This window comes from Pristis pectinata, chromosome 9 (genome assembly GCF_009764475.1).
Source record: "Pristis pectinata isolate sPriPec2 chromosome 9, sPriPec2.1.pri, whole genome shotgun sequence".
NCBI lineage: Eukaryota > Metazoa > Chordata > Chondrichthyes > Rhinopristiformes > Pristidae > Pristis > Pristis pectinata.
In genome coordinates, this window is record NC_067413.1 from 81,474,357 (window position 1) to 81,487,836 (window position 13,480).

Here is a 13,480-nt window from a genome sequence, read left to right on the forward strand (position 1 = left end):
CGATTAGAATTTGGGATTAAAATATTCAGTCCAGTTAACTCTGTATAAGTAAGGAATTATTTCAGGGAGCAGAAGGCATCCCTCAGCATCCTTGCAGCCCCTCGTCTAGATATTCCCGGAGAGGTGCGAATCTAAAACGGTGCCTGCATATGTGGTTCATTAACAAAGACCACAGGACCCTTCAGTGCGGGCGACTCACCTCCGCAATGCAGCCGCTTAAATTCCTGCTGATGCTTCCGTCAAATGGTTGCATTGAAATCGTTTCCGCCCTGTTTGTGTGCATTTCCGAATTTTTCACCCTGTTGGTAAAAACCCTGTTCTTAACAAAACAAATAAGATTCCCTCAGAAGTTGCCTAAGGAAATAAAGCTTTTCCAGGTCTGCATTCACGTTAATATTGTTAGCTCGGCAAATGCTTTTTAAAACTCAAACAGGAGTGATGTAATTCCAACAGAAATTTTGTTTGAATTTAGCAAATTGCATGGAGGGCAAATAATATCCCGATTAACTGGCTGAGCGCTTCACAAATCCAGGTGAGGGCATTTTGCTGCACTTTCGCCGTTCAGAGAAGCGGTCATTTCACTCCCGTCTGCACCAGCAGGTCAACGTTCAGCTGAGCAGAGTTGACCTCCTGTCAATGATCATGCAGCATTAACACCATCAATGTGCAGCATTACTTATACTTTCATTGTTTTCCTTGGTAAGTGTAAATAGTGTCGAAAGTATTGCACATTCAGGAATTTATCCATTTCTCCCTTCTTAACAATGTATAGTTAATAGTTCGAATTTATCAACCGAAGACCATTCCTTTATTGATTTTGAGGAAGTTACAGGTTCGGTTTTACATCCAGGCTGGCTGTATTTACAGTCCAACTCCCGGTCTGAGATTGCAGGCACTAGTTTTCATTATTATTTGGTTTCGCTTAGCCCGCATTCTTGATTATCCGATTCAACCTCTGCCTAAGCTTATTTGTTTATTCAAGAGTTCACGTGTAAATATTTAGAGAGTTGAGGGAGGCTCTAAGTATTTCAATGTTAGATGGTGAAAATGGGGTCAATATGGTCTAACGTATCCACAGAGTAACTGATGAAGCAGGTTTAACGGCCGTGTTAAGTGGCGTAAAACTTGTATCCCAGGAAGTGTCACGCTGCTGAACGTGCAATCGCTTTGGATCAGAAACTGACTGAGAACTCACACAAATGCCCTTCGAAGGTGCAAAATTACGCTACAAAGTTAGTACAGGTGCAAAATCAATTTGCACCTGTACTAACTTTGTAGCGTAATTACACATTCACATTTGTTTACTGAATTGAATCAATGTCATAACAGTTACAGAATGTCCTAATTTAAACAAAAATCGAAACTACAAATGCTGAAACGTACACCGACATTTGAACACAGAGCAGGACAGAGGGATGATAAGAGAGTTTCGGGTGTATCATTAGTTCTGTTGTACATCTCGCATTATAACCAATCATTCCTTTCTATCGATGCTAATGGGCTATTCCTCTAATTCCTTTCCGTGGAATTAATACATTATAACTCGAGTAAAACAATGACAGGCCTGCGGGCACTGCAGTAAGCAAAAAATTGAAAACAATAATACGGCAAACGAACGCTAATATTTCATAATCTTTGAATCCTAACGACGAGAAGAAATGGAAGTTATTTTCCCCGTATACATCTAATATGTTTTAAATGTTGCCCATAACTTGTTACACACATTAAGGAAATTAGATTATAATTGTTTTCTTTATGAAACCCGTTTCAACAAATAGGTTTAATCTACACAATGTACAAAATAAATCTTCTAATGGACTTGCCTGCACCCAGTATGTTTTGAAACAACTGAATGGGAAGTACCAAGGGAAGCAGTGCTACAAGGATGAAATGGAATCCACATTTAATAATACAGTAGTTATCTTTTTCTGTAACAATTTATAAGGTAAAATATACAGTCCATACAAACAGCATTTCAAATATTTAGTTTGACAAATTATTCATGGATTCTTTCCTTCTTTAAAACTGGTTTTCCCAGTACATTATGATAAATCTTTAAAGCTTTATTCCAGTTATTGAAGAATTTTGTTGATGTTACTTTTAATTGTATGATGCAAACCACTTAAGAGAATGCTTTCTTTAATTTGATTACATTCCTCCCTTGTTTTCCTTAGATCAGAGTCATTTACTTGTCCTTTGATAGAGCCAAAAATTATGAACTTTATAGCTGTTAATTATAACCAAAGGAAATCAAATCTTTTTGTTGGACTACAGAACATTGCATTGAAGAGGTACAGAACAGCAATTTCTGTAATTGAAATTACAGAACTGATGCAAACTGAATGGAAGAAAAGCACAGAGAAAGATGGATTGACAAGACACAAAGCAATGGTCAAATAAATACCTTGCTTTCCAACAATATATTACTTTAATTATAGTTGCCAAAGCATTAGGGAAGGCATCATAGTGAGTTAACTGTACAGGTGAAGAGGCCATGAGAGTATGTACACGCATAGGTCTCAGTGTGTGATAACTGCACAATGGCTATACATACTGAATATGCAGAATTACAGGGGAAAACCTGTTATGTTATATCTTAACTATTTCCAGTGTTTTCTGAAAAATATGAAGTATATTCTTGCAGAATAATTACAATTATTATTCAGTCCAATTATGTTTTGATTCTGCAGTGAGTGAACATAAAAGTGTCCAATGAATGAGGAAGCACCTTATGTATCCATCATTCATATGTAAGGATACTGCACCACTACTTTTATGTAAATGTGAAATGGTTTTGATCTATATCAACAGGAAAGTGATGAGATCTGATGCTGTGTTTCTGTACGTTATAATATGCCTGGCAATAGCAGCCTGAAAGTTGGACATCCTAGAAGGACAGAAGGGCATTGCTAACAGGGGCAAACAAGTATAAAACATCATGCCTTCAAAAACACCAGAAACAACTAATCTGCTTTACTTGGAAATATGAATATCAGAAAATGGTGCATACAAATATAAAAAATAAATTATGTTTTTATTTGATAAGTATTAATTGATAAAGCACACTGTTCATTTATTAAGAAACAACCTGAAATGAAAAAGCAGCTTCCATGTCACAAATTGAATTTTATTAACTTAAACTCATAATTCATAAGAATGGTTTGTACATGTACTTTTCAGACATAACACACTTTTCTTTACACTGAGGCTAAGTGGAGTGTGTTAGTTTCCAGTCATTCATTCTTACTGCAAAACGCAAAATGATAATCCACAGTAATTTTTACTATTATAGGTTTTTATTTGCAAACATTCAATTACCAATTAGCTACAACTGTTCACTGTGGTCTTGATCTATCAGCAGTACCCATTTAATAAATCATGAAGCGGTAGAGCTTTTATGTTAATATACTTTTTTTTGCAATTGCTGTGATGCATGACTCCTGTGAGACATTATAAAGGAATAAGCTTTTACAAAGAAATAAGTCTTTTAAGTAAATGGGAAGAATATCAGATCCTCTGCAGAGACCATATGGTGGGGAGAAAGGGAAGGCATTCTATAGTTAGAAGAGCATTAACAGTAAACAGGTCATGCCTGTAGTCTTCTGCAATAAAGAGTGATGAAGCTTTGTAAGATCAAGTCCTACCAAAATATTAGTTAAAAGTTCAGTAAGTTGGCAATATTAACATTTGCTTGAAAAACTGACAGTACGAAAAGGACCTGATCATTTGAGAAAAACAATTTAAACATTATTTTGCTCATGTGATTCCATACAAAAGAAAGTGGACACTAGAAGGGCATACATTTATAGTAAAGTTTTCCACATGCTACTTGGTATTAAAAGAAAACAGCTTTTATAATAAAAATATATACTATATAATCCACATTACTTGTGTATTAAGGGAGTAGGGAATTATTTTCTAGTTTATTCAAGTAGAGTAGTTCTTGTATTCTTTTGAAGAAAAAAGGATGAAATTAATTTGGGGAAATAGGAAAGTTAGAAAAAGGAAGTAGATAAACCTTGACACATGACATCCGTGATTTTGGTCTTGACAAAATTATCTCAAAAAAATCCATTATCTACATATTTACTGAAAAAAACATTGCATCTTAACAGACCAACACTCTTTTAAGGCACAGCACAGTTTCATTGTGCACACAATGCCTTGCTGCACCTATCACAGACAAGGCATTGCTACCTTTCAATTGCATTTATCATAGCAATATGCAAAATAATTGCCTGATTACAAATTTACAAAAAATGACGTTTTCTGTACATGATTGTCTTAGCAAAGTAAACAGTCATCTTAAATTATAAGAAAACTTTCTTTTCTGTAAACTACTTTGTGACATGACAGAATCAAATGTGCTTGTTGCGTCCGATGGCAAAAATCTACTATAAGTACCTTCATAATTGTTGTTAACACAAAACAATCAGTTCATAAATAATAGGAGTGTCCTGGATATCAGTGATAATGGAAGCAACCTTTCTCCACAAGTAAAATATGTCACTAGCATTTGTACAACTCAATTTTCAGTGTAAATTTTATATTCCTCATGGCAATATTTTTTACAAGTTGTGGTCTTATGACCATCAATGCTTAAAGCATTAGCCATAACATCTGTTCTGAGGACCATTTAATTGCCTGTTTATTCAGCAGGGAACGAATTAGGCATCTTCTTGAACCTATTTCCTTCACAGGTATGAACTCCTGTATTAAAACAGCATTATTGAGCAACATCATATCTTTTGACCGTACATAGCTAATTCAGTTTTTAGAGCCATCAGCTGCTTTCCCAGAGATTCAATCAGCTCCATTTAAAGTCAGGACAACGGTTAAGACAAATTGCAGCTGTATTTCAATACTTGGGGCTCACCATACAGTTTGTAGTAAGAAGCTGCCATAAGATAGAAGTTCTGTAGTTCATGAATAGTGAGGGTGAAGGTCCTACATTTCAAAGTGCCAACTTCCTGCTACAAGTACTCCAATTCCAAGGCATGATGTAGGGCCATAAGGTCAGAGTGGCTTGAGATCCTCCAGAATGGCATGGTGTGCTGCAGACAACACAAACAGGAAACCTGAGAAGACCACATAAGCCCTTGCTCCAGCCAAACAATTAATTGTTTGACATGCCAACTCTAAACAAGCTATGGCTTCAAAGACGTACATTATGTCACATAAATTATTGTTTTGTGTTTTTTTTCAAATAAAATCATGCCATGCTTTCATCAGAAGTGCAACTCGTATTCTATGTTTAAGAGATTTAAAAAATATTAAGGAAAACCATTGGTGACAGTGGCAAAAGCACTCAATAAGGTTTGAATACAACCTTCAATTTTAACATGTTTCAGTATTCTTTTGAATTACACTATATATTCAGCATGGAGAATTCAGGGTCACACAATGGACAAGTGACATGTTTTTTACTGGAGAGAAACAGTAAGTAATTGATTGATATCTCATTTTGACTCCTGAATGAGGTTAAAAAGACTACTTTTCAGTGAATGAAATTTACAGCAGGAAGAGCCTGCCTCATTAAAACAAAGATGTGTGTGCCAATAGGTTACTGCTTGCCACTACTCAGGCAACAGAATGATGACAATCAGGTTCTGTTCACTATAAAAACAAATGCATTCATTGTAGAAATACGACTCTCAGGTGAATTAGAAGGAGACCTTGTCAAGAAATAACTTGAAATCTCTTCCTCGGATCATTACCAAGCCTTATCAAAGGTAAATATTCTCAGAAGGAATGCATTCCAATCCTTAATGCTTATGCTGACCTAAGTAATGGCCTTTCCTTTGTTGTGTAAATCCCCTTTACTGTAGAAGTTGATGACTTTATTCATCAGCTATCAACTCAGAGTAATGTGTCAAAGCAAATATTTAAAAATACCCTCATTAGATTTTTTTATTGACTTTAAAAATACTTATTGCTTTAGCTCTGTTGTTTGTTAGATTTGCTTCACCTTTTCTAAAGGAGGTGACTTAACTTCAATACCACAGCGTAAGTAATGGTAAGTGAGCTACGTTGTGAATTGATATCCTTCTCAGGAGTTTCTTTGTGGGTCAGATATTATCTTGCTCCATTATATTTGTGCCATCAACTGATGAATGAATCACTTTTGCTTTCCTCATTCTAAATTAGATATCTGTTTAAATAAGCACATTTAGGTAGTGGTTACTTTCTAGGTCTTTAAAACATTTCTACTTCAGTGTGATAGCCACAGAAAGCCAGTGGCACAAAATGTTTAAGAGTAATTTTTGCCTGGCAAGACATGGAACTTTCATCATTAATCTTCATTGTTCAATGACTTGGGATCCCAAAGAAAAGGCTTGTTGGAGCATGCTATTCATTTTTAATAATGCCTGAAAACTACCTTTTTGAAAGGCTAGAAATAATACATGCTTCCTCATTTTTGCACCTAGTAATTTCCTCACTCTTCATTACCTTTAACTGCAGTTTGAATGTGGAAAAGCTGCCTCTCAGGTCAGGCCCTTGCTTGCTCCTTAATTAGCATCCTAAGTGATGTGGTTATTATGAGGGAATTTAGTTTACATCAAAGCCTCTAAAAGCTGAATTACCAATTCTCTTACTGGGCAAACATACATCAACCTCCTAATTTTTACGACAAAGAATTATGTACTCAGTTGCTTTAGTACTTTAAGAGCAATCACACCACAAAATTATTTACGGAAAAGTAAGCTGACAGCTGAATACTTTTCTGCCTTTTATTGCATGCCACATACACAAATCTCTTAATGTCGGCAACAAAAATGCATTTGTACTTTGAACACTTCATTTATTCACTGTTAACAATGCTCAAAATACCTTAGCTAATGCTCACAATATATGAACCCCCTACCATTATCTGTGCCTCAGCACTGCAGCAAGCCCTTATCAATGCTAGAAATGATAACCTATGTGACTATGAACTATTCCTCAGCATCCATCTCCTGCCTGCAGCATTTAACATGATTCACCACACCATCATCTTCCATTGTTGAGCTGGCTGACTTGAAATTGCTTGAATCTTTTCTGATCTATCCCACCCTAACTATTCAGATTTAGCAAGAGAATAATCTGCAAAATTCTATTCCTGCAGCCATTCTGTTACATCTGCAATTCCCCCCAAGGATCACACCTCTCAGAAATCGTGCACTTTCATCTCCCAGGAATCGCGCACTCCCGTCTCCCAGGAATACTGGGCTCTACGACACTCATCCTGTCTCAGTCAAAGCTGGAAGAGCACCAATTTGCAGCTGGATCCTGAAATCCCTATTTTTCATCCACATGCTGCCCCTCAGCAATGATACCATGTTAGCTTCTAATGGTACTCTGACAGCGATCAGCACTTACTCTCTATCTCAACCTCTCCACTGCCCTTGATTTTCATGCTGCTCGTCCTAGTCTAAGCATTGCATAATATTTTAAAATGTAAATAACTTCTTCCATTTAAATATTGGGAGGGATAATGTTATTGGGTGTCCAAAAATGGATGCTGGGTATCAGTTGAGATAGAACAACTGAAAAAGTAACAAACCAGCTGCAAACCGGTCCTCTTCCAGGAATGACTGAGGCAGGATGAGGGGTGTACAGCCCTCAGTTCCCGGGTGATGGGAGTAAAACCAATTCACTCCCAGGACAAGGGATGTACAGTCTGATCACTGCCAGGACTAAGGGTGTACAGTCCTCTCATTCCCCAGACAGGTGTACAACCCACCAATTCCCAGGTCAAGGGGTGGACAACCCCCACCACCACCCCCCCCCCCCAATCCCAGGACAAGTGGTGTACAACCCACCCACTCCCAGGATAGGATGGCAAAGCCAACCCATACCCAGGATAGGAAGCACATAGCCAACCTACTTCCAGAGGGTGTGAACAACCAACCCACTCTAAATCCACAGGGTTCCTACTAGGGCATAAAAGCAACATGCTGTATGAAATCTAGAAATCAATTATATTCAATTCACCAATAACTGAAAACCAAAACCTGCAGATTCTGGACTTCTGAAATGGCAACATCTGAAATCTGATGAAGGGTCTTTGACATGAAATGTTAATACTGTTTCTCTTTCCACAGATGCTACCTGACCTGCTGAGCATTTTCTGTTTATATTCAATTCACCATTCTGTTCTCAGCATTCCCTGACGCTTCAAGAATCATGAAGCACATAAACAGATCATTCAGGCCAACAAATGCAGCTGTATTTTCCTCCTCCTGAATCTCTTTCTTGATCTGCATTCGCTTTAATATTCCTCATCTGCATGCAGCATCATCCTTCAACAGCTGCTTTTGATAAAATATTTCTGTGTGGTAATGAGCTTTCATGTATGGTTAGACCACTAAACCTATGCCGAGTTCAATCCTAACACTCAATCCAGGGACCCATTAAGATTCACCAAATTGTTGAATTTTTACCATTAAAAATCAGTCGGGTGACTTTCTCCATTTTGCTGCTCTGAAGTTGACCTGCATGACTGCCAACAGCAGCTGCCTGCAGAGATTGCAGCTGCCATATCATTGCCATTGAGGCGTTATAGGAAGCAGGTCTCGACTTCAACGTACATTCTTTATTGTGGCCACAGAAACTGTACAAAAGGCTACCAGGGGGAGATGGGGAAATATTGGTGGGTGGGGTGGGGAGGTTGGAGAGGGGTTCTGCACTGACCTGATTGTACCAGCACCGTCACAACCAAAACCCCCCCAACCATACCCACCCAACCCTCCAACCCTGCATTCATCCCTCCACCAAGCACTGTTAGCAGGCAGAGACTGGAGCGTTGATCCCTGCAGTGAATTAAGAGCAGATGTAGGTAACTCGGCCCCTCGATCTGATCATAATCTCAACCCCACAATGCAATGTATCTGTAGTAAACTTTCACCCCCTTGCTTATTAACAGCCTGTCTATCTCTGTCTTAAAAATATTCAAAGTTTCCACTGCCCTTTGAGGAAGATAGCTCCAAAGACTCATGACCATCTGAGAGAAAAAACGTTGCCTCATCTCTGCCTTAAATGGGTGATCTTTAGTTCTAGATTCCACTACAAGAAGAAACATCTTCTCCATATCCACCCCGTCAAGTCACCTCAGGATCATTCATTTCATTCGTCCCCCTCACTCATCTAAACTCCAGCAGACAGAAGCCTAGCCAATACACCCTTTTCTCATAAAAAACCCTGCTCATTTCAAGTACTAGTCCAGTAATCCTTCTCTGAATTGCTTCATCTTTGGACTGGGATTGTGAGTGGTGCCAAGGGCTATAAACAGAGAAGATACTTGAACGTTCATTGTTGCCTGGAGTCCAGAAGAGAAGGAGGAATGTGAGAACACTGTCTTGCTTGAGAAGTGTTTGTTTCTTGGATCAACTGAGTGGATCTCTGTTTTGAACCATGGTCACAAACGGTATGAAGGACTATTGATGACTCCTACAGTTGCTGTCACCAAGGGTCTCCATTAGCAGTAGGGCTATTGGAATGTGTTTACGTTGATAGAGCAAACAGTTTTATCCTTGTTACTAATTACTTAATAAAGCAATTTTCTCAAACATATTGATTGGATCAGAATCATATTGTAATAAACCAGCATCTTCCAACATCCTTGCTTTTATTTTTCTCATTATCTTGAATGTGTATAACTTATTAACATCTCATCAATTAATGAAAATCTCAGTCTCAGTGAAAAGCAACCTCATTTTTCAATTATTTCATTATTCCTGAAACAAGTGATCTGGTGAAATGAAGTTACATTTTTTCAATTTCTTTTTTATCCATCCCATAAAATTCCAACATGGCCCACTTAAATGTCTTGCGTAAATTCATTTTGGCAGCTGAGTGAACTTTTTGGCTTTAGATATAAAACCAAGGGCTCATTTTTATTTCTTCTTCTTTGGCCTTATCTATTTGCTTATATGTTGCTAATTGCTGCAAAACCAAATCCATCTGCTCTTTTCTATAATTTAAGATTGCATTGTTCAACATGTATTTTCACTAAATTATCTAACATTTCTCTACACTGGTTCCATTTCTCCATCGTATCCTAGCTTTTCTGGCCTTTGTCACAAATTACGATGTTGCCAAATCACGTAATTGGTAAAGTACAACTTATTTTGTACTACAAAAAATAAACAATGTCCCAACAAAACTCTTCGGTTTGTGAAGCAAACCTTTCCCCTTTATTTAGAAGCATTCATCAATAGGACAATGAAAGGAAGAGCTCATAGTTGGAACCATATTTTTATTTACCATACATGCCTATTTTTTTTATTTTTACATTTGCTACCTGCAATCTTTCAGACATTCAAACCGACTGAATTTCCCATCAAACAGCCTTGCTAACTGTGACACATATGCATGCAATATTATTCACTTGGAATAATTTCCATTTAGTTAATGGATTATGCCAAAGAAACTAACCCTTATGCACTGTGTACTAAAGAGAGCATTAAAACTTTAAAACATTTACCTTTTTGGATGCTTGTTCTTCTTCAATGCCATCTCCCACAACAACATACACCACTTTTCTCCCAAACCTTTGGATTATTCGTTCAAAACAGCTTTCCTTTCCTACACAAATACACAAAATTTTTACTTAAAGTAACTTCACTGATTCCACTTTAAATCAGAGACAAGTGCTTTGTTTGAAGCAGTGACTCTTTTGTGCTGTGGGATTGAGTGAAATTACATGGATTTTTGCTGAGGATCCTTTGTATGGTGTTTATCAACATAAAAGAGGGAGGGTGGGGGATGGCGAGGGGAGGGGGGGGGGGGGGGGGGGGGGGGGGGGGGGGGGGGGGGGGGGGGGGGGGGGGGGGGGGGGGGGGGCGGGGAGGGGGATGGGGTGGGGATGGGGTTGGGGGGGCGGGGAGGGCCATTGACTGGTAGCCAGACCCATTAACAAACAAAGGGGACGTTCCCCGCCAGGGTATTTTTGGATTGGGAAATGAGAGTAATGTAGGAGACCAAGTACAGAAAGTGGACCACTTAAAAAAAATAAAACATTTTATATAAAATATGTAAGTAGATTGCTACATAAAGTAATACATTAACACAAAATGAATTAAAAACTTCAAATAACCCCAACTCAAAGTAAACAAGAAATGCAAGATACTTTATACCACGTGATTATCAACTGGCAAACTGAATATTTCAACTACCCGAATCACTTATCTGCAGTGTACTCTATCTCATATAAAGGCAAGCCTGCTGTGCTATTCAATATGATCATGACTGATAGTCAGTCTCAGATCTATTTTCTTGGCTGATTTCCATAATCCCTTGATTTCTTTGAAGTCCAAATTCCATCAAACTCCCCTAGAATATACTCAAAGGCTGAGGATCCGCTGCCTTACAGAGAGGAGAATTCCAAAGATTCAAGGCTCGCTAAGTGAAGAAAATTTCACCTATCTCACTCCTACATGCAGGTCCCTTATTTTGAGACTATGCTCTCTATGCTGCTTACTTAACAACACAACCAGAGATTAACATTAATGTGCTTATATCTTTCATTGGGGCTAAAACTATTACATGTAGCCTTATAATTACAATAGATAATTGAAATGGATGATTGTGAAATACAAATACAACAACTAACTGCAACTTATATTTTGATATTACTTACCTATTTTTGTTGCACTATATATGTTTTCAATTGGAAAAGCTATTCCTAATCCATAAAGCAAGACTTTGGCAAGAGCAGGTATCAGTTGCGTTGTTGTGACTAGGATATTTATGCAGTTTGACCTGAAAGACATCATAATTTAGCATTATTAATAATTGTTTGAGAGCACTGGTATGATGGATCAATCACAAAACTAAGTAAAAGAATTTTCTGCCATTTGGTTGAACTATAAGAACCATAAATGACTCCATAATCCTACACTTTTAATATAAATTATGGATAAAGAAACAACAATTTTCAATTGTATTATAGACAACTGGTTAAAGATCTGGTATATAAAATGTTGCTAAACTATTATAACAATTGACTGTAAATATAATCATACTTAAGTACTACAGCAGAATCACAAAAAAAACTTATGACACATGAGTAAATCTCTTCTGCTCCCTCTCCAATGCAAGCACATCTTCTATGCAGTGTGATGACCAAAACTGTACCCAGTTGTGGTCTAGCTAGCATTGTGTCAAGACTTGCCATAAGCACCCTACTCTTATATGATTTGGTTAATAATAGAAAGCATCATTATGCTGTTTTAACCACCTTATTGACCTTATATTCTAGCACTTAGCACATAGCCTTCTATGCTTTGACAATTCATGTACTCTACTGGATACTTGTTAAATATTGTGAGAATCTCTAAATCCACCACACTTTCAGGCACTGTTTTCTAGATTTGATCCGTCTTCTGGGTAAAAGAATACTTTCTCAGATCCCTCTCTAAACCTCCCACCTCTCACCTTAAACCTATGCACTCTCGTCTTATACACTCCTACCATGGAAAAAGTTTCTTACTACCTACCCTATCTATGCCCCTCGTAAGTCTGTATAACTTGGTCATCCCCCTCCCACCAGTTAATAAAAGTTGTTAAGGACAGTATTAGATCCAAAGAGGAATCAAATAAAGATGTCAGAAAAAGTAGCAAGCTTCAGGATTGGGAGCAGTTTAAAATTCGACAAAAAAAGGTCCAAGAGATTGATTTAAAAAAGCAAATATAGAGTATGAGTGTAAATGAAAGTGCATGGAGCATAAAAGTGGACTGTAAAATTTCAAGAGTATAAAAATAAAAAGATTATGGAAGACAAATCTAGGTTCTTTACAGTCAGAAATGGGAGAATTTGTAAAGAAATGGCAGAGTAATTAAACAAATACTTTGGTTCTGTCATCACAGAACAAGATACAGGTAACCTCGCAGAAATGCCAGGGATACAAGAATCCAGTGAAGTTGAGGGGCTAACATAGAAAATAGAAGCAGGAGCCCCCCCGAAATCCATGCCACTATTCGACATGGTTATGGTTTACTAATACCAATTCAAAAGAAATTAATATTATTTTAAAAAAATAGGGCTGGAGAAATTGATAGGACAGAAAGTTGATAAATCTTGAAGGCCTGAAAATCTGGATCCTGCGGTATTGAATTGTGTTGTCATGAAATCAGCAGATGCATTGGTTGTCATCTTCCCAAAATTCAATAGAGTATGGAATTGTTCCTATGGATTAGAAGGTGAAAATATTACCCCAATATTTAAAGAAGAAAGAGAGAAAACAGGGAACTACAACCAGTTAGCCTCATATCAGTAGTATGGAAGATACTAGGGTCTATTATACCTGTCAGTATACAAGAGGATCAGGGGTCTAGCAAGAATGAGGAACTGAAGAAACTGAAAAGATAGTACTAGAGATGTTGGTGAGCTTGAAAGCTGATAATTCCCAGGGGCTCAATGATTTTTATAAGATCTTTATTAGTCACATGTACATCGAAGCACATGTTTTTTGCGTGGAATATTCTGGGGGCAACCCGC

General features: G+C 37.6%; 1 protein-coding gene across 5 annotated transcripts in view; it reads right to left on the reverse strand.

The window, feature by feature from the left end:
• Nucleotides 1-3,120: 3,120 nt before the first annotated feature.
• The window catches only part of eya1 (EYA transcriptional coactivator and phosphatase 1), a 152,212-nt gene continuing 141,852 nt past the window's right edge, over nucleotides 3,121-13,480 (reverse strand). For all 5 annotated transcript variants that reach the window (XM_052022815.1, XM_052022812.1, XM_052022814.1 and 2 more), the window contains 3 exons: nucleotides 11,621-11,742; nucleotides 10,466-10,566; nucleotides 3,121-5,054 (listed from right to left, as the gene is read on the reverse strand). In XM_052022815.1, coding sequence (XP_051878775.1) covers nucleotides 4,974-5,054; nucleotides 10,466-10,566; nucleotides 11,621-11,742 — 304 coding nt within the window. In that variant the 3' untranslated portion in view covers nucleotides 3,121-4,973. The remainder of the gene's footprint in view (nucleotides 5,055-10,465; nucleotides 10,567-11,620; nucleotides 11,743-13,480) is intronic.